This window comes from Nipponia nippon, unplaced genomic scaffold (genome assembly GCF_047370975.1).
Source record: "Nipponia nippon isolate SJK-2023a ecotype South Korea unplaced genomic scaffold, ASM4737097v1 scaffold_4, whole genome shotgun sequence".
Taxonomy (NCBI): Eukaryota; Metazoa; Chordata; class Aves; order Pelecaniformes; family Threskiornithidae; genus Nipponia; species Nipponia nippon.
Genome location: NW_028262358.1, coordinates 52,061,281 through 52,082,540, shown reverse-complemented (window position 1 = coordinate 52,082,540; position 21,260 = coordinate 52,061,281). Strand labels below are relative to the sequence as shown.

At 41.7% G+C, this 21,260-nt stretch overlaps 1 protein-coding gene across 7 annotated transcripts in view; it reads left to right on the top strand.

The window, feature by feature from the left end:
- IGF2R (insulin like growth factor 2 receptor) overlaps nt 1–21,260 on the top strand; it is a 70,957-nt gene that overhangs the window by 42,103 nt on the left and 7,594 nt on the right. For 6 of the 7 annotated variants that reach the window (XR_015708297.1, XR_015708295.1, XR_015708296.1 and 3 more), the window contains exons 27-41: nt 1,277–1,483; nt 1,874–2,004; nt 2,704–2,801; nt 3,647–3,783; nt 4,424–4,614; nt 5,263–5,389; nt 5,775–5,897; nt 13,748–14,010; nt 14,543–14,755; nt 15,685–15,834; nt 16,950–17,111; nt 17,645–17,852; nt 18,248–18,394; nt 18,863–19,097; nt 20,098–20,234. Coding sequence is in view for 4 of the 7 variants with exons in the window: in XM_087775066.1 (XP_087631192.1) it covers nt 1,277–1,483; nt 1,874–2,004; nt 2,704–2,801; nt 3,647–3,783; nt 4,424–4,614; nt 5,263–5,389; nt 5,775–5,897; nt 13,748–14,010; nt 14,543–14,755; nt 15,685–15,834; nt 16,950–17,111; nt 17,645–17,852; nt 18,248–18,394; nt 18,863–19,097; nt 20,098–20,234 (2,529 nt within the window). In the remaining 3 variants the exon portion in view is untranslated. The remainder of the gene's footprint in view (nt 1–1,276; nt 1,484–1,873; nt 2,005–2,703; nt 2,802–3,646; nt 3,784–4,423; nt 4,615–5,262; nt 5,390–5,774; nt 5,898–13,747; nt 14,011–14,542; nt 14,756–15,684; nt 15,835–16,949; nt 17,112–17,644; nt 17,853–18,247; nt 18,395–18,862; nt 19,098–20,097; nt 20,235–21,260) is intronic. The other variant, XM_087775069.1, reaches the window with a different exon arrangement.

Here is a 21,260-nt window from a genome sequence, read left to right as displayed (position 1 = left end):
GAAGATAAACTAATAATGCTGTCTCTGACAAATCATAGTACTACCTTGTTAAATCACAGGCAGACTTGCTAGTCTCTTGTAAATCTTAAAAAGACCATCGGGTTTCATGAGAATGCAGTTGATCCTATGCCTGGCAAGTCATTCCATGTCCCCCCCCAAGACTGGAAGTTATACTGTAAACTTGACCCTTGTTAGAGAGTGGGGGAGAGACTAGTGGGGAGAGCATCAGAGTTTACAGTTGACTCCAGGACATGCAAGAAGGAATCACAGGTTTTAGTTCCAGTACTTGGTTGTCTCTTAGGTGGGAAGTTGAGTGTGCAGGTATCTTCTCTGCCCTTGCAGGTTTTATTTTGCAACTTGTAGAAAATGCTTTATAAAACATCCAGACTTCCTGTAAAGCATCTGTTGCAACAGTCCTAGATGTTATGGAAACTGCTAGTGGTCTCATGTGGCATAAGAGGAATGTTTACAAGCTACTGCTCTATAGCACACAATTATTGTTCAGGACACTGGTGACAAGAGTTGTGGTTTTGAAGGGAGGGAAACCGATGTGATGTCTTTTAACTTGGTACCAACTTGTTGGATGATTGAGGGGAACATAATGATAATGTGATGCAATCTGACTTTTAAAAAAAGCTTCAGAATATTGAGCAAAGGGTCACTTTGTTGCTGATCAAGTCCTCTGTTTTAAAGTTACTGATGTACATCAGATGGTTAGACTCATGAAACTAGAATTTTCCCAAACCTTTTCTGCATACATCTTGGTAGACCTGTAAGCTGTAGCTAACATTTCCTAGGATCAATTATTTCCTAACTCTGCAAACTTCATAGCTGTTAAAACAAGATACAAGACTGACATTTAGGACAACTTTTGCTTTGGCCTTGTGACCTCGCTGTTCTTTCCAGATAATTAAGCAGGTGCTGGACTTAGTGTCTTTGGTTCTGTACTTAACCTTCAGCATGGCTGAAGGAGGAACCTGTGAGGCCACTTTGAGGTAGTTTTTGAACTACAGCGTGAATTTTGCATCTTGCTTTAGTGGCAGTGATAAAAGAAATGTTCCATTTGTAGCTTAGTCTCATAGTTCTAGATGTTGATTACTTCCCAAAATGAGCTACTTAGCTGGACTAAAATGGGTCTTCAGTGTCACTGCCCTAAAGTGCCAGCTACTCATTTTTGTGGCATTATTTGTGCCAGTAAGCCTTAACTGTCCTAAGTGTATTTTGCATGGCTCATAGATATTAAATTGTATTTTAAATTCTTAACTTTTCTTTAAAGGAGAGGATTGCCAGGTGAAAGATCCAAGGTATGGTCATGTTTATAACCTGAAGCCACTTTCCAATAAAGACGTAAAAGTGAGTACAGATGAGTATGACTACTACTTCAGAGTTTGTGGAGAAATAACAGAATCTTGCAAACCAGAGGCTCGCACTGTGTCATCGTGTCAAGTAAAGAAGATGGACAATACTTTCAGAAAAGTAGCAGGTATAGCACTTGAACAGAAGGACCTTAGAGAATGGGAAGATTAACCAGGGTGCGACTGAAGCTGCTATGTGATACAAGAGGGGTTCTTGCTAATCTTGTACATCTTATGAGATAAAGCACCCTACCACTTCTGCTTCATGTGCAAATAAAATGTCATATCTATATATAGTTATTTTGACACACAATTAGGAATGAGCTCAACACTACTGTACTGGAGTAGTACTCACTCAGTAACTAGGTCACAAGTTTTAGAGGAAGGTTGAGGTCTTTCTATCAGTACTTTATTGTGCGTGTTATTGCTGTCTATGCAACCCTGTTGCCAGAAGCATTACTGTAGTTGTGTGTATTTACTGGATTAGCTCTTTACTTTTCTCAACTCTTTGCTTCTAGGCTTGCTTACAGAAAAGCTGACTTTCAAAAATGGTTTAATAATGATTAATTACACCAGTGGAGAAAAATGTCATAAAATATACGAACGATCAACTGCCATATTATTCTATTGTGACAAGACTACATCTGAGGTTAGTTTCAAAACATATGCTTCCTGTATGTACTGTCTTCCAGAGTTGCCCTCTTTAATGTGTAGAAGGGTAAGGTGAAGAACATGAACTAGTTTCCTTCAAGGACTGCCTAATCATTTACAGATTAGGCAGGAGGTTGAAAGGTCCTGTGAGGTAATAAAAAATGAGGAATATTTTAAATTTCCTATTTATGGAAGGTGCCTTTGTCATGCCCCAGGAAAGTCAGGGCATGTTGTTCCTCTAAGGGATGCCTGCCATTAGCAAAGCTCTTGGGGATGTTGGGAAGGGATGTTCTCCCAGAAATAACAGCCGCTTCTTTGTAAGAAATAAAAAGTAGGAGGATGAATCTGCAGGAAGGCAGGCGTTACATGGCCAGACCAAAATAAGCTGGTTACTTGTTTGTCAGTATCTCTCTGTACTTGTTCTTAAACAATGGTGCCTAGAGTTACTTTTGCTCTTCTCCTTACTTCATGGAGGAGGGAGAAGCTCCTGATGGCTGCCGTTTTATCAGAAGTGCGCATGTGGATAAACTCAGGTTTGGGAGAAGCCATGCTTTCAGCTGGTCAGAGGCATAGTGTGGCTCTAAGATAATATGTAAATACAAGTTCTTGGATCTTCTTGAAGCAAGACTGAGACCTTTTGGTAGCTTCATTATGTCTAAATGAGAAAGCAAATTCCTTTTGTATTTTGTTCTTTCAGCCTGTATTTTTGAAGGAAACTCCAGATTGCACCTACATGTTTGAATGGCATACTCAGTATGCTTGCCCACCCGTTAAATCTACTGAGTGCTCCTACAAGTAAGTTGTTTCCACAAACTTAAAATGGAGCTGTATGATGGCAGAAACAAATACAGCCTTATTGCAACTCAGTGCAATACTGCCACTTTAGCTATTGTGTTTTGACTTAGTCACCCGCTAATGTGCCATTCAATGCCAATGCAATGTGTTTTAAGTAACTCTTGCAATTTATACTTCCTAAAACCAATTTCACTGAAGAAGAATGCTTTCTGTGAGCTGCTTCTGGGGAATAAGCTTAGTATCAAAGTGAACTGTTAGGTGTGCAGTTATTGATGGTTGAACTCTGAGTATGTTAGCTTGTTACAAGTGTCTAGTCATTATTTAACTTTAGCTAATTTAAACAAAAATACAACTGTAACTGGAACTTCCACCAAACAAAGCTCCAGGAAATATGTCATCTGTTTCTGTCACAACCAAGTATTAGTTCATTACGAGTTGATAAGTGGGGTCAAATGTGGCTAATAATTGGCCCAGAGTTTTAACATCTGGCATCATGATAGGTTTCTGCCCTAAGGTGAAACAATCCACTGTAACTGCATTTGCTTGCCATGCACTAAAAGCCTGCATACTTCTGTGAAAAGTCAGAATTACTCTTGCATTGGCTGAGGGCTGTGTGCACATGGACAGTTACCGTGGGGAAGGCTGGTGCAGTGATATATCTCTGTACTGAATCTGAGGCTTGTAGGGAGCAATGAGTCTGGTGCACATTTCTTTTCCAGCATGATACTCTGCTTATAGAGTTATTAGGTTAAAAGTTATTGCGGTAACTTAAGAATTGTAACTTACAATTACTTGATTTTTTTTTTTTAATGCTTCTTAATTTGAATCCTTTGTCTTTCTTACAGGGATGATGAAGGAAACTTCTATGATTTTTCATCTCTGACACGGCATAGAGAGAATTGGGAGGCAATTGCTCTATCTGCTTCTGCACAGAAATACTATATTAATGTCTGCAAGCCCTTAGTACCATATGGTGCTGCACGTAAGAGCAAAATAAAAGTATATTATCGCTGTAACTAGGGAAGGCAAGTGGTAGGACAGTACTGCTGGTTGTTCAGAGAGAAAAAAAAAAAACAAAACAAAACAATGCAAAGCAAAGTATGTGGAGATGGTGGTGTAATTTCAGCACCAGAGGGAAGGGTAAATTGTGGGCCTGATTTCCATCTGCTTGGAAGATGAGATTCACTAGCAGCTCTTATCTTCTCTTGATAACTTCAGCACTCTAGCTCTTCCATCCTTATCCAAAGTCTGCTATAGCTCTTAAAGATTAAAATAATCTTTTTGTGTAAGATGTTAACTTCAGAAGTTTCCCTATGGCATCTTCTGACTCCACATTTTGTGCAGTGGAAGACCAGGTAACAGACTCTAGCCTTTCACTCTGTGTAGTAGTCTGCTTCCCCAGTAGTAGCTGCCACTACTTTCTGCATGACCTTGAGTGAAGTGAGGCGGTTGCTGCTACTTGTGATTTTGGGGAAAAAAAACACCCCGGTGAGTATGGTTTGGACAGTGGCTTGGAGATAGATTATCCATGACATACCTGAAAGAGTAGTGGAGTTTTATTCCAGAAAAGTAAGCCTTAATAGCATTTGGAGTAATAATGCAGTTTTTGCTCACCTGTATAGGTTCCTGTCCTTCTGATGCTGCTGTCTCCCTGATGGAGGGTGCAAAATGTACAAGTCTTGGGGAAGTGGCTGATGGTCCTCGGTGGGAAAATGGTGTTTCTGTTCTGAAATATATTAACGGGGAGCAGTGTCCAGATAAAATCCGCAAGAAAACAACAATATTGCGCCTCAAGTGTGATGAAAGCAAAATTGTAAGTGGGCTCCTTCTGGTGGGGTTTTATGTTTTCATGAGTTGTTCATACCACTGTATGTGTATGGAGAATGGTGGGCAGTTCTTTTCTATTCCCTGATTGTCTGTAGTTGGATGGGAGCCAGTCTTGTAAGCAGACTGGCTTATAAGTACTTGAACTTTAGATGCAGAGCAGTTTTTAAGTGATCTTTTTGTACAATCTGCTAGCACAGATTTTATTATCTGTAATGGCTTAAAATTGTCTGTTTGTGTCTTGAAGGCTGGGAAGTGCTTGAAGTAGTAAATAGTGCTATTGGCTGTGTAGTTCTTAACTTGCACATCTGTATGCCTTGCCATTAAGTACTCTTCTACTTGGTGAGATGTCTTACCCTTGCCTTTTGGATTTTCTGTTGCCCTGCTAGGCTACCTTTAGCTATCCTCTCATCAATTTTATTGCTTCTGATAACGATTCTGTACTGTTGTGTATTTGAAATAGTCACAGTTAAATACTTTGTCTTTGGGTTAATTCATTGAACCACGATGGTTTGTTAAGTCCTAGGACTGGCATTCGAATAGAGTTCAGCTGCAGGTTTCAGGGATAACCCTGTGGCATGAAATCTTATAGTATCACCCTGTAGAGATGTTGCTCTCTCCACTGTTTCATATTTAGGAATCGAAGCCAGAACTTATAACAGCCATTGAAGATTGTGAATATACCTTCTTATGGTTCACCGCTGCTGCGTGTCCTCTTAAAAGCAATGTGCACAATGACTGCCGGGTAACCAATCCTGCAACAGGTAAGGAGGAGGCCTTAGGATTTCGTATGTGGAAGAGGCTGCTGGAAGCAGCTCTAATGTGTTTGTGTTCTTGAGGGACTTCATTAGAAAAGGGCAGTGTGACGCATCCTCTGGATAGCAACTAACAAGCTTATTGGTGGGTAGAAATATCTTGTAAGGTAGTGCAGCGTCCCTTGGAACACATAAATAGTCTATAGTTCTGAAACTAATTTTACCTCTAATTATTAATGTGAATTGGTAACTGTTTGCCTTTCTAAGCTAGCAGGCAGGTAGAGGCTGGTTGACCTTCCTACTAAATTTAGTTACTGAAAGCTTTTACTACAAAGAAATGTCTTGATTTTGAATCTGAAAAAAAAGATTAAATTATTTCCTGATCTGCCTACAGGCCACCTCTTTGATTTGGCATCACTAAGGCGAGAGTCTGGCTATACCATCAATGGTTCACACAACAGAAAAATTGAGTTGAATGTTTGTGCTGAAGCTAAAAGTTCATGTGCTAATGGAGCTGGTAAGCATCTTATCCCCTCTGTTACTGTAATCACTGACTGTAGGGTACCCAAAGGAAATACTTATGCTCAAGTTTAGAGTAGAATGTTGTCCTGGTTTCAGCTGGGATAGAGTTAATTTTCTTCTTAGTAGCTGGTATAGTGCTGTGTTTTGGATTTAGTATGAGAATAATGTTGATAACACACTGATGTTTTAGTTGTTGCTAAGTAGTGGTTACACCAGTCAAGGACTTTTCAGCTTCCCATGCTCTGCATGGCGTACAAGAAGCTGGGAGGGGGCACAGCCAGGGGGCCTGACCCACATTGGCCACAGGGCTATTCCACACCATATGACGTCATGCTCAGTATATAACTGGGGCGAGTTGGCCGGGGGGGAAGGGATTGCTGCTCGGGAACAGGCTGGGCATCAGTCAGGGGGTGGTGAGCAATTGTGTCGTATATCACTTGCTTGGTACATTATTATTGTATTATATTATTATTATTATTATTATTATTATTATTATTACTACCACTACTACTATCATTCTATTTTATTTTACTTCAATTATTAAACTGTTCTTATCTCAACCCAGGAGTTGTCTGACTTTCACTCTTCTAATTCTCTCCCCCACCCCATTGGGGGGGAGTGAGTGAGCGGCTGTGTGGTTCATAGTTGCTGGCTGGGGTTAAACCACGACAGTCCTTTTTGGCGCCCAACGTGGGGCTCGAGGGTTTGAGATAATAACAGATTAATCAGAGTGTATTAAGGAATTTGTATCTGTTAACAGTTGCTGGTCATAATATTGATTCATCTGCTCTCGGTATTAGTCTACCTGATCTGCACCATGCTCTTGCTTTTGCAGTACATGTTAAAGATTGGTGTTGGGTGTTGCAGTTTTCTGTGCTCTGCCGTGATTAGTGATGTTTTGCCTGGGAGATTTGTTATTAAAACACTGACCTTGAGCGCTATCTGGTATTTGGGTTCTGTACTGAAGCCATTACTGTACTTCGGGTACCACCTCATGGAGACAATTAGCAATTATACTTCTTCCTCTGAGAGGCTTTTTATGGAGGAAATACAGAATAGCACCTTCACTGCCGCCTTCTGTAATGTTTCCTCCTTCATTACAACAACTTTTTTGTATCTTGAACATCCTTGGGTAGTTAAGATACATCTATTGGTATTTCTTGGGTATATTGTTTCGGTTTTGTCTAGAGTTAATATGCATTTTAAGAATATCATCCAGAGATCTGCCCCAAGGCTGGATAATTATGAGTGGCAGGGTGTGTGGGAGAGTATGGGCAAATGCCTAGGACGGTGGGCCCCTCCAGTGTTTTGGAGTTTCACCCCTGAACAAGTGCAGAATCCTGAAAAATTAGTAGAACATTTGGAAAAAGTATGCTGTCATCCTGACAATTCTAGGGAGACACAAATCACTGCAATGTGCTGGGGCCTGGCCCATGCCTACCGAGCCGTATTAAACACTATTCAGAACCCTCAAGGGGAAGAGAAGGTCTCTGGATCTGACAACAAAACGACTGGCGTTGCAGCTATGCCAGCCTCGGCAACAGATACTACTGATACGCCAGCCCCTGTAACAGGTGCTGTGGCTACACCAGAGAACCAACCCGTGCCAGTATCAGTTGCCCCTATACAGAAGAAAAAATACACAAGAAAATCAACTCGTTTAGTAAGGGCTGATGATGAACCAGGGCCATCACAAGAACAGGAGGAGGAAGAGGCAGAACCCACAAATGAGATGGTAACAACCCGATCTCTGTCCCTGAGTGAGCTGCGAGATATGCGAAAAGATTTTAGTCGTCATCCAGGTGAGCACATCATCACTTGGCTGCTCCGATGCTGGGATAATGGGGCTAGTAGCCTGGAATTAAAGAGTAAGGAAGCCAAGCAGCTGGGATCCATTTCTAGGGAAGGGGGCATTGACAAAGCGATTGGAAAAGGGGCAAAAGTCCTCAGCCTCTGGAGGCGACTTCTGGCAGCTGTGAAGGAAAGGTATCCTTTCAAGGAAGATTTTTATGTCAGCCAGGCAAGTGGACCACCATGGAGAGAGGTATCCAGTACCTGAGGGAATTAGCCGTGCTGGAGGTGATGCATAATGACTTGAACAATGAGCAGTTATCCAAAGATCCAGATGAAGTCCAGTGCACACGACCCATGTGGCGGAAGTTCGTGCGGAGTGCACCGTCATCATATGCAAACTCTTTGGCAACAATGACCTGGAAAGATGAAGAGGGACCAACGGTGGATGAATTGGCTGGCCAACTTCGACAATACGAAGAAAGTCTCTCTGCCTCCCTACGGGCCTGCGTCGCGGCTGTGGAGAAACTGCCTGATGTGCTAGCTGAGAAATTATCCCGGGAGTTCCAGCGATTCAAAGAGGACATGTCCTACTCCTCACCTGTACGGACCAGTATCTCAGCCATCAGGAGTAAGCATCCCTCTCTTCAAGAGAGAAGATATAGTGAATACACACCACGGGCTACCCTGTGGTTTTATCTGCGTGACCATGGAGAGGACATGAGGAAGTGGGATGGAAAATCTACCTCGACCCTAGAGGCACGAGTACGTGAGTTGCAAGGAAAAACAATTACAAAAGGTGGTTCTTCCAGGAAAATTGCTGCTCCAGTTTCCAGTGAGCAGTTCCCTAGACAGGATAAAAGGGCTGATTTTGCTTCCGATCTCAATAAAGGGGTTTTTGATTCGCATTTACAAGAAGTGAGTAACGAATGCTATGACCGGGACTAGAGGGGCCCTGCCTCCAGCCAGGTGGAGGAAAGGGACAACCGGGTGTACTGGACTGTGTGGATTCGATGGCCTGGCACATCAGACCCACAGGAGTATAAGGCTTTAGTAGACACCGGTGCACAGTGTACCCTAATGCCATCAAGCTATGAAGGGGCAGAACCCATCTGTATTTCTGGAGTGACAGGGGGATCCCAACAGCTGACTGTATTGGAGGCTGAAGTAAGCTTAACCGGGAAGGAGTGGCAGAAGCATCCCATTGTGACTGGCCCAGAGGCTCCATGCATCCTTGGTATAGATTACCTCAGGAGAGGGTATTTCAAGGACCCAAAAGGGTACCGGTGGGCTTTTGGTATAGCTGCCTTGGAGACGGAAGAAATTAAACAGCTGTCTACCCTGCCTGGTCTCTCGAAGGACCCCTCTGTTGTGGGGTTGCTGAGGGTCAAAGAACAACAGGTGCCAATCGCTACCACAACAGTGCACCGGCGGCAATATCGCACCAACAGAGACTCCCTGATTCCCATCCATAAGCTGATTCGTCAACTGGAGAGCCAAGGAGTGATCAGCAAGACTCGCTCACCCTTTAACAGTCCCATATGGCCAGTGCGAAAGTCTAATGGAGAGTGGAGACTAACAGTAGACTATCGGGGCCTGAATGAAGTCACGCCGCCACTGAGCGCTGCTGTGCCAGACATGCTAGAACTTCAATATGAACTGGAGTCAAAGGCAGCCAAATGGTATGCCACAATTGACATCGCTAATGCATTTTTCTCAATTCCTTTGGCGGCAGAGTGCAGGCCACAATTTGCTTTCACTTGGAGGGGGTCCAGTACACCTGGAATCGACTGCCCCAGGGGTGGAAACACAGCCCCACCATTTGCCATGGACTGATCCAGACTACATTGGAACAGGGTGGGGCTCCGGAACACCTGCAATACATTGATGACATCATCGTGTGGGGCAACAAAGCAGAAGAAGTTTTTGAGAAAGGGAAGCAAATAGTCCAAATCCTTCTGGAGGCTGGCTTTGCCATAAAACAAAGTAAGGTCAAGGGACCTGCACAGGAGATCCAGTTTTTAGGAGTAAAATGGCAAGATGGACGTCGTCAGATCCCAATGGATGTGATCAACAAAATAACAGCCATGTCTCCACCAACCAGCAAAAAGGAAACACAGGCTTTCTTGGGCGTTGTGGGTTTTTGGAGAATGCATATTCCAAATTACAGTCTGATCGTAAGCCCTCTCTATCAAGTGACCCGGAAGAAGAATGATTTTAAATGGGGCCCTGAGCAACGACAGGCCTTTGAACAAATTAAACAGGAGATAGTCCATGCAGTAGCCCTTGGGCCAGTCCGGGCAGGACAAGATGTAAAAAATGTGCTCTACACTGCAGCCGGGGAGAATGGCCCTACCTGGAGCCTCTGGCAGAAAGCACCAGGGGAGATTCGAGGTCGACCCCTAGGGTTTTGGAGTCGGGGATACAGAGGATCTGAGGCTAGCTATACTCCAACTGAAAAAGAGATATTAGCAGCATATGAAGGGGTTCGAGCCGCTTCGGAAGTGGTTGGTACTGAAGCACAGCTCCTCTTGGCACCCCGACTGCCAGTGTTGGGCTGGATGTTCAAAGGGAGGGTCCCCTGTACACATCATGCAACTGATGCTACATGGAGTAAGTGGGTCGCACTGATCACACAACGGGCTCGAATAGGAAACCCCAGTCGCCCAGGAATCTTGGAAGTGATCATGGACTGGCCAGAAAGCAAAGATTTTGGAATATCACCAGAGGAGGAGGTGACGCGTGCTGAGGAGGCCCCACCATATAATAAACTATCAGAAAATGAGAAGCAATATGCCTTGTTCACTGATGGGTCCTGTCGCCTTGTGGGGAAACATCGGAGGTGGAAAGCTGCTGTATGGAGTCCTGTACGACAAGTTGCAGAAACTGCTGAAGGAGAAGGTGAATCGAGTCAGTTTGCAGAGGTGAAAGCCATCCAGCTGGCTTTAGATATGGCCGAACGAGAAAAGTGGCCAATGCTCTATCTCTTTACCGACTCATGGATGGTGGCAAATGCCCTGTGGGGCTGGTTACAGCAATGGAAGCAGAGCAACTGGCAGCGCAGAGGCAAACCCATCTGGGCTGCCACATTGTGGCAAGATATTGCTGCCCGGATAGAGAACCTGGTTGTAAAAGTACGTCATGTAGATGCTCACGTACCCAAGAGTCGGGCCACTGAAGAACATCAAAACAATCAGCAGGTGGATCAGGCTGCTAAGATTGAAGTGGCTCAAGTGGACCTGGACTGGCAACATAAGGGTGAATTATTTCTAGCTCGGTGGGCCCATGACACCTCAGGCCATCAAGGAAGAGATGCAACATATAGATGGGCTCGTGATCGAGGGGTGGATCTGACCATGGATACTATTGCACAGGTTATCCATGAATGCGAAACATGTGCTGCAATCAAGCAAGCCAAGCGCTTCAAGCCTCTCTGGTATGGAGGACGATGGCTGAAATATAAATACGGGGAGGCCTGGCAGATTGATTATATCACACTTCCACAAACCCGCCAAGGCAAGCGCCATGTGCTTACAATGGTGGAAGCAACCACCGGATGGCTGGAAACATATCCCGTGACCCATGCCACCGCCCGCAACACTATCCTGGGTCTTGAAAAGCAAGTCCTGTGGCGACATGGCACCCCAGAAAGAATTGAGTCAGATAACGGAACTCATTTCCGAAACAGCCTCATAGACACCTGGGCCAAAGAGCATGGCATTGAGTGGGTGTATCACATCCCCTATCATGCACCAGCCTCCGGGAAAATCGAACGATACAATGGACTGTTAAAGACTACACTAAAAGCAATGGGTGGTGGGACATTCAAACACTGGGATACACATTTAGCAAAGGCCACTTGGTTAGTCAACACTAGGGGATCTGCCAATCGAGCTGGCCCTGCCCAGTCAAGACTTCTACGTACTGCAGAGGGGGATAAAGTCCCTGTAGTGCACCTAAAAAATATGACGGGGAAGACAGTCTGGGTTACTCCTGCTTCAGGCAGAGGTAAACCCATTCGTGGGATTGCTTTTGCTCAAGGCCCTGGATGCACTTGGTGGGTGATGCGGGAGGATGGGGAAGTCCGATGTGTACCTCAAGGAGATTTGATTTTGGGTGAAACTAGCCAATGAACTGAATTGTATAATGTTAGTTGCTATATAATACTAGATGTCATCAATTCAATGATCACTATGTGCCATATCAAGGGTATACAGTAAGAATCACCCAAATTAATGAAGAAAAACTTTGAGGAAACTGAACAAAGTGCAGTGGTGATGGAACCAGAACTGACTTCAGCATACAACAATCCAACACCACACACCATCTCTCCTGCCCTGAAAGACTGTTATAACAGATGGAGCCTAAAGTCATGAACTAAATGAACTCAACAAACATTTTAGAGGGATAGCCTATAGACTAGGGAAATTATATCTATATGTGTGTGTGTGTGTATATATATATATAAAATATATCAAAAGACTGGAAAAGTGGTAATGATTAATTGGAATGTATTTGAAAGACCTGGGCATGACGTATATGGTATGGAATAAGGGGTGGATACTGTCCTGGTTTCAGCTGGGATAGAGTTAATTTTCTTCTTAGTAGCTGGTATAGTGCTGTGTTTTGGATTTAGTATGAGAATAATGTTGATAACACACTGATGTTTTAGTTGTTGCTAAGTAGTGGTTACACCAGTCAAGGACTTTTCAGCTTCCCATGCTCTGCATGGCGTACAAGAAGCTGGGAGGGGGCACAGCCAGGGGGCCTGACCCACATTGGCCACAGGGCTATTCCACACCATATGACGTCATGCTCAGTATATAACTGGGGCGAGTTGGCCGGGGGGGAAGGGATTGCTGCTCGGGAACAGGCTGGGCATCAGTCAGGGGGTGGTGAGCAATTGTGTCGTATATCACTTGCTTGGTACATTATTATTGTATTATATTATTATTATTATTATTATTATTATTACTACCACTACTACTATCATTCTATTTTATTTTACTTCAATTATTAAACTGTTCTTATCTCAACCCAGGAGTTGTCTGACTTTCACTCTTCCAATTCTCTCCCCCACCCCATTGGGGGGGAGTGAGTGAGCGGCTGTGTGGTTCATAGTTGCTGGCTGGGGTTAAACCACGACAAATGTGAGGGGCAGGTTTTACCGCAAATGCAGAAGGAGTGAAGAGAACAGAAAACTGTTTTAGGAAATGAAGCGATGTATTCCTATCAAACTTCATTCCTAAACTTACATGGGCTCACTTCCAGTCCAATCCCTTTAGGTCTGAATGGGTGGGTATTCTTTTGGACATGAGGGCAGGAGTGTAGATGCTTCTGCACCTCTTGGCTGTTGTGAAAAGGAAGAAGTTACAAGCTTCCAACTAGAGTGAGCTGAGCACAAAAATTGTTGTATGATGTTGTATTGCTGTAATGCATCTCCACTGAGCCTTGTGTCCACACTTCAAACCCTTGCCAACTCTTTCTAGCTTTCTGTTCTGTTTTGGATGCTTCTGAAACATTGGTAGAAGTTAACTTGCATTTTAAGCTGCTTACTAGCAGGTTGAATTGCTAGCTCTTCTGTCAAACTGAATATGAGATAATATTTAAGCATCTTAAATGCTAAAATAGGATTATTGCTTGTGAATTAAAAAATATTTTGTGTAGTTAGAAGATGATACTGGATTGATTTGATTTTTAAGAGGCATCTTAATGAAATTATATGTCGTCTGGCTGACATTTTGTGTTAATATCTTGGCTTTCAGAGAAGTGGTAGCTAAACACTGTGCTCTGTGCTTGCTTAAACGTGTATAGATGCAGTACATTCTGCTGGTTAATGAAGGATTAAAGACACAATATTTGGTCTTTGTTTCAGTGCAGTTCAGCTCGGTTTTAATGGCAACTCCAGATGGTGTGAAAAAGCCTGTCTTTTGTAGGCAAATTAGAGTGAGACTAAAATCTTAATTTTCCTGCTGTTCATGTTGTAAGGTGCAATTTTGAAGGGCGGTTACATCAGACTTGATCTGTTTTGTTCATTTTTCTTTTTTACTTTAGCTGTCTGCATCACTGGTGGTCCAAAACCAATTAATGCTGGAAAAATGAATAAAACTTTAACTTACGAAGATCAAGTGTTAAAGCTTGTCTATGAAGATGGAGATCCTTGCCCTGCAGACCCTGAACTGAAGCATAAAAGCTATTTTAGCTTTGTATGCAAGTCTGATGTTGGAGATGACAGCTGGCCTGTTTTTCTGTCTTTTGATGAGCAGACATGCACTAGTTACTTCTCTTGGCATACTTCCTTGGCTTGTGAGGAAGAGGTAAGAATTACTTCTATGGAAAACACTTGTGGGACTAAATTTCTGGAGGGGGTTAGGCATAATAGCAGTGTGCAAGTATTGTTCATCCTTGCTGAAAAAGTCAGTAAGAAAAGTATTGGAGAACTTCTGTATGAATCTGGTTCTGTACTACAGGAAGAGACCTTTCCCTCAAGGAATTTAAAACATGTGTGGGAGCTGAGGAGAGGAAGGAACTGCAGCATCTACTGATCTTATGAAGACATAGTGACTATGTATGCTGGAGAATGCATGCCAGAGCTTTAAGTCTTGATATTGTTCTGATACAGACCCTATTCCATAAGAATGTTTAAAAGATTGAGGTTTTTCATATGCAGCTTGTAGGTTCTTAGTATCTATAGACAAACAAAAATTGTAACAAATGCTGCTTTACTTAAATCAAATTTGAAACTTTGAAATGCAGCCACACTTCTGGCCCTATGAAGGGCAGGATGTTTGTCAATAAGTCAAAGCAAGTAATAAAAGAATAAGAGCAATAAAACATACTTTCTTGTAGGTGAAATGCTCAGTATTGAATGGCAATTCCATTATTGACCTATCTCCTCTGATCCATCGCACTGGGTATTATGAGGCATTTGTGGATGAAGATATAACAGATGTTTCTCCAGACTTCTACATCAACATTTGTGAGCCTCTCAATCCTATCAAAGATGTCAGTTGCCCACCTGGAGCGGCTGTTTGCATGGTTCCTGTTAATGAATCGCCAATAGTAAGTACTATGCCTGGAATCACTGAGACATGCGTTTCCCTGCTAGTTTAAAACAATATTCCTGCCTAGAGACATGTTTTGAACCAGAGGCTTGGCAATGGGTCAAAGAAATGGAATACAAAACTAAAATCTACCCTGCAAAATTCCCTTTCATCGCTTTTCCCTGTGAAGAAGTATTTTCCTGTCCTGAACCCCAGTGATTTTTTGGGGGCATCAGAAGATTCCATACTGTGACAAATATGAAAAATTACTACAGAGAATTTTTTCATGTAGTGCTGCGTGCCAAATACAGAGACTGGGAAGCAGAATGCCTCGTAGTCTGCCATTCTGTGACACAGAAATGGTGTGCTTGATCCCATGATAGCCTTTTGCAGTATGAAGCAGGATATGTCCTAGCATGCTCCAAAATGCATTTAGTACTTTCATGTAAGAACTTGACAGCTGCATGAATAGCAAGCCTGTGTCAGACTATTGGTTAACTTGTCTGTGTTATTACCTTGAGAGACGGAGGTTCTTACCTTTTAAGGTCTTGTTTGTGAGCTGTAGAAGATGCACATAAAAAGTTGAGATTGTTTTCCATGAACTTCCACATTGATCTACAGACCTTACTCCATTGTTAATACTACACTATTTTTAAGTGATGTGTTGGTATTTTGGCACAATGATTCAAAGGAGAATCTACTTCTAAGATGCAGAACCTCCCTGGCTTTTGTCAAGCTCAAAGAGTGTTTTGAGCTGCTCAACTTGTGTTTTGTTAGGATTGAAATACAACAACTGTTCTTTGAGTATAGAATGCAGTTTTCAAAAGTGCAATAGTTGTGCTCCCATGTAAACCAAACAGAATAATCTGAATTGATCTGAATCTCTGGGCTGATCTGAAATCTAGGTGTGTCCCATATGTCTCTTAACATGTATTTTTGCTTGTGTAGGATATTGGTCGTGTTACTGAACCTCCCAAGTTAAATGAGGCAGTAAATGAAGTTTACATCACTTACAACAGCACTACTCCTTGTCAGATAAACAACAAATTGAACTATACTTCTCTTATTGTATTTCACTGCAGCCAAGGAACTAGTCTGGTAAGGCATCTGTTAAACTTACGTTGATATTGGGGTGCAATGGGAAGTGGGTAGTAACCAGTGTTAGCTTTGTTTAAAACTAAATCAAGGATTTGTTTCTAGCATGTAGGGATGGACTTGTTGAAACAAGGAATATACTTAGTATTTGTATTCTTAACTACTTAAATACTTAACACTTAAATACTTAGTATTTGTACTCTTAACCAGGCAAAATTTCATAGAGTGCATGAACTTTAGGCTTGCGAGTGGCAGGTTCTGATGGTTTCAAGGATCAGATTCCACTGAACTAATGTAGCGATAACTTACTGCTGGTGTTAAACTTAAGTTGTATTGCACTTTGTCTAGGTCCAAAAGCTTGTACTTGTACAAGTACGAGCTAACACAAGAACCAGTGTAACTGTCTATGAAGATATTACTGTGAAATGTTTCCCCTCTGTTTTAACCCTTTTCATAATCACGCACAGCTTTAAAAATGTGTATTTAGATACTTCTGTTTTTATTTTGTGTTGACACCTGAACACTAAATTGAGGTTGCATGGTGGTTTGAATCTAACACTTCTTGAACAAACTGTAGAGAAGCACTTTGGTATGACATTTGACAAACTAGAGCTTGTTGAAGATGCTCAGTTGGAACCATTTTCCATCAAAATGGGGCATGAGCTGAAACTCTAGGCAACTCTGAATATTACACAGGCCATACTCATATTTTTATTTAAAATATGACAAAGGAAACCAGCATTCTTTCTAAACCTTAACTCAGTGAACTTTCTTAATGTCCCCTACCATGGAGAAACATCTCTCTCACACTTTTGTTGCTGCTTGCAACTAAGGTGAACATCAAAATCTCAACCCTAATTAATAAGAAAGCTTATGTACTTCAATTACTGCTTTGATTTTTTTTTATTCCCCCCCCTAGCTAGGTAGAATGTACTTCACTTTGTAGCTCTTTTGGTACCGGTTGTAATATGAAGGCATGGTGTTTGTCCTACAGTCAGTAAAGTCTAGCCTCGGTAATAACTAAAGTTAACTGTTGGAGGGCGGTGGAAAATGCAAAAAGAACAACAAACTCTCAAAAAATTAAACCTAATGTATCTTGCTGTGTTATTTGGTAACAGGGCAAGCCAAAGATGATAAGGAAACTTGACTGCAGTTTCGTGTTTGAGTGGGAAACTCCAGTTGTATGTCCTGATAAAGTGAAAACTTTAGGCTGCTCTGTGACTGATGAACAGCTACACTATACTTTTAACCTGACGAGCCTTTCTGGAAGATCGTTTGAGGTAATGCCTGCTGGTGGTGTGATTTGTTTTGTTTTGGGTTTTCTTGTTGTTTTTTTAATTGCCCATTGCTGTCAACATTAAAACTGAAACAGGGGTTTCTTTTAAGCATCCTGGGGTATGAGAGGAGACTGAAGCATGTGCTGCAGCTGTGGTCAGTGTTGATATTTGTTTGGCCTCTGACAGAGGGAATAATATTAGAGGGAATAACATTAGGTTTTTAATGTTTTTGAGAGGGAAATTCATGGATATATTGATGGGGAAAGGAAGGAGAAATCTTCACCTGTGGCAGAATCCTGAATATGAAAACAAGTCTGCTGAACAGACTATATCCTTGGTCCTGTGGGTGTACTTTATCTGCAGTTTTGCCATATTAAGGAAGGCCAGACTTGCAAAATCAGTTATCTTATTTTCCTCCTGCATTATGCAAGTAGTGCATGAGACTTGATTTATAAAGCACTCAAGTGGTTCTTTGTAGGTATTGAATGTAGGCTCTGAGGCAGCCTCATTTATGATGCTTCTGGATGTCCACACAGGTATTTTCTGGATCTAACAGTTACCATGTTGGTGTATGCAGTAAGGCAGCAGACTTGCCCCAGGGAAAATGCAAAGATGGGGCAGTGTGTTTGACATCTGAAAGCGGTGCGTCATCTTTTGGAAACATAAAGGAAATGAAAATGGACTATAGCCACCAAGATGAAACTGTCATCTTGCAGTATACAGGAGGTGATCGGTGCCCTCCAGGTGAGATTGCAGCAGACCTGTTCTTTATGTAAAAACTTGTCAGCTTTTTTTACCCTTAAAATATGAGATTTTGTTGTGATAGGAGGGAAGCAATGTGCATTTTGCATACGTTAATAGAAACATGTAGTTTTGTTAAATCACACGCACCATACTTATCCGCTAATGTATCTCCTAGAAGAGTGTGCAACTTTTCTGTAGGGGTGATTGTAGCTAATTGTACGCTACATCCTAGTTTTCTAATTGGATTTAGACTCAATGTTTCAGTATTTCTGTTGTCTGCCTCTGCTTATGACTTTTCTTTAGTATTGAAGTACAGGCTTTGGATATGCCTCTGAATATGGATATGGCTGTTATTCTACTGCATGTTATTAAGAGGGTATACCTTTCCTTCTCAGTGACTGAAAAGGGAGAGCTTTGTGTGTTCCCCTTCAAGTACAAAGGGAAGACCTATGAGGAATGTATTACAGAAGAAAAGAATAGGCCGTGGTGTGCTACAACTGAAAACTACCAAGGAGATGGAAAGTGGGGATTTTGTGGTAATGGTAAGAGCTTCCTGTACTTCATGTGCAAGGATCTGAGCTAACACAGGGAGTTAGCCATTATCAGGCTGGGCAAAAGACCTCTGGTGCAATACAGTGGAAATAAAGGGATAGGAGTGGGCAAGACAAGAATATATGGGACAAACACTTTGCTCGGGTGAGCAAAATAGTTTTGAAATAAAAAGTTCGTGCCTTCAGTTCATGAGTGTTCAAGTCATAAGTGATGACTGCTTTGATGGAGATCAGTCGTTTTGGAAGGAACGCTACTTTCTAAGAAGTGTGAAAGCTAACCTAGGGATTAAAATTGCTAGGTAAAGCATTTGTGCCTCTCTGCTATCTGAAACAACACCTGATTAAAATTTTTGTTGATGCTGCAAAATTGCTACACTAAAATCCATATGTGCCTCAAAGTCTCTTGCAAAGTATTTTTCCTTTCTTTTTTTTTTTTTCCTCCAACCTTCCCCCTTACAGCAACTGCAAGAAAGGAATCTACCATTATCTTCACATGTGATGAAAATGCTGGTGTTGGGAGACCACACCTTCTGAGTGAGACACTTGGCTGTGCTGTGACATTTGAGTGGAGGACTCAGGCTGTTTGTCCTCCCAAGAAGATGGAGTGCAAGTTTGTCCAAAAACACAGAACTTATGACTTGAGAATGCTCTCTTCCCTGACGGGATCATGGATCTTTTTCCACAATGGGAACTCGTGAGTAATGAGCAACTCCCAGGGAGCAGCTTGCTAATCAATACAGTTGAAGTTGTAATGTGGCATGGTACTTCTGTTTGGTTGCTGTTCAGAGTCTGTTTAAATTGCTGACAGTGTCTTAAAACTGTCGATGCTTAACACTGCATATAGACAAAAAAACAGCAAGGAACCCATTTTATCTGAAGAGGATGAATAATTACTGTCTTCATCCTCACCTCTTCCCTCTATTGATAACCCCTTTTAAAGGATGAGTAAGTCTAAACTAAAAGCTTTTTAAAGGCCTTCTATTTAAACTGCTATCTTAACAAGGTCATTTTCTAGTTTAAATGCAATTTTTTTGATTCTTAATCATGTTGAACAAAAATCTTAATGACTTAATTGCTGTCTTTCAACTCAAGTGTGTAACTTTTTATCTAAAGTTTAAGTAGGGCTTTTTTCCCCCCTATTCCTTTAAGAATCAGCTTAGAGGAAGATAGGAATGGCAGGAAGTCATCAGCCTCTCCAGCCTCCCCTCTCCAGTTAGCAAAGAGAAATGAATTGGCAAGGATGAGAGCATCTAATTCTAAACTTATGATAAACAGTGGAATAACGAAACTGTTTCATTCACCGCCCTGCTACTAGTTCCTCTATTCTAATAAAAGTTAACTGGTATAGCTCCGAAGAGACGCTGAATTTAGGACCGTACTATAACCTTTATAGCTGAAAAAACTCTTGGGCATTTCTTGACTCAGCTCCAATTTCTAGTTTTGACCTAGGTCAAAATTAACTAGTGAACTAATCTGGTAAATGATCAATTTTTTTGCACACTCATTTACTTGAAAATGATAGTTAGAAGTAATCTGCTAAACCTTAGTATATGCTTTATTCTGTCAGCTAATTAGAGTATTTAATTTCTTTCAACCTGACTAGCTTCCCATGAGGATTCTTAATTTTATATCTCACTTTTTCAATTTAGCGTAAATTAATTTTAAAGAAGATCTGTCTACCATGTTCTCTATAGGTACTATGTGAATCTCTGTCAGAGGGTACATGAGGGACCCACAGGCTGCCCTGAAAGAGCCAGTATTTGCAGGAAAAGCAACAATGGAGATGTTCAGGTTCTTGGACTTGTTCATACACAGAAGCTGAATGTGACAGGTAGAGTTACTTTTGTTCCTGTAGAGAGCTAGAGATGGCTAAATCTTACAACCTAGCTATAGTGGTTCTTAAATTATGGTGAAGCCTTTATTTTGAAATATCGTTACCAGTGAATCTTCTGTTTAAAAACAAAAACAGTAAATGCTACTACTCAAACTTAAGCGTGGTGTTTAAGCCATGAGAAAACATTGAAGCAAATAAACAGTGTTGTCATTAAAGCTGTAAGAAGCGAAGTCTGTCTGAACATCAAGAAATACTTTTTTACAGTGAGGGTAACCAAGCACTGGCACAGGTTGCCCAAAGAGGTTGTGGTGTCTCCTACCTTGGAGATATTCAAAAGTCATCTGGATGTGGTCCTGGGCAGCTGGCTCCAGGTGGCCCTGCTTGAGCAAGGGGTTTGGCCCAGATGACTTCCAGAGGTCCCTTCCAACCTCAACCAGTCTGTGATTCTGTAATTGTAGGAGGGGGAATTATTTTTGTTCATCCCGTTTTGAAAGACTTGTTCTATGTCCACTAACTTCTTCAATTAAAGCAGCATGTGAAAGATGACTAATTGGCTTCACTCTTAAGAAAAGGAATTAAAAAAAAATCTCACCCTTACTCAAGTTTTCCATTTAAAGAATATTTTTTAAATTGCTAGTGAGTTTGTGAAATTGAGGGAAATTTTCCATCCAGCTACAAAAACAATGGGATGAATTGCATGTGTTTGTTGCCCGAGTTCATTTATGAATGGATTTCTTCATTTACTCTTATGTTTAAAAAATGATGTCTTAAATATAAACATTTGTTATGACCATACTGGTAACCTGAACATACGGTACCATGTAAATACTAAGGTGTTTCAGGAGTGATTTTTAAATGATCATCAGTGCAAAGGCCTCAAATTACTGAAGTGCTGTAGTTGATATATGGTCTATGCAGGGAAAAAAAATCCTAGAAGTTAATCTAAACTAATGAAGTCTGGTGAATGAGCAAAGGGAATTTCTGCCAGCTGCTTACAAAAACCTTGAGTGTCACCATTTTTCT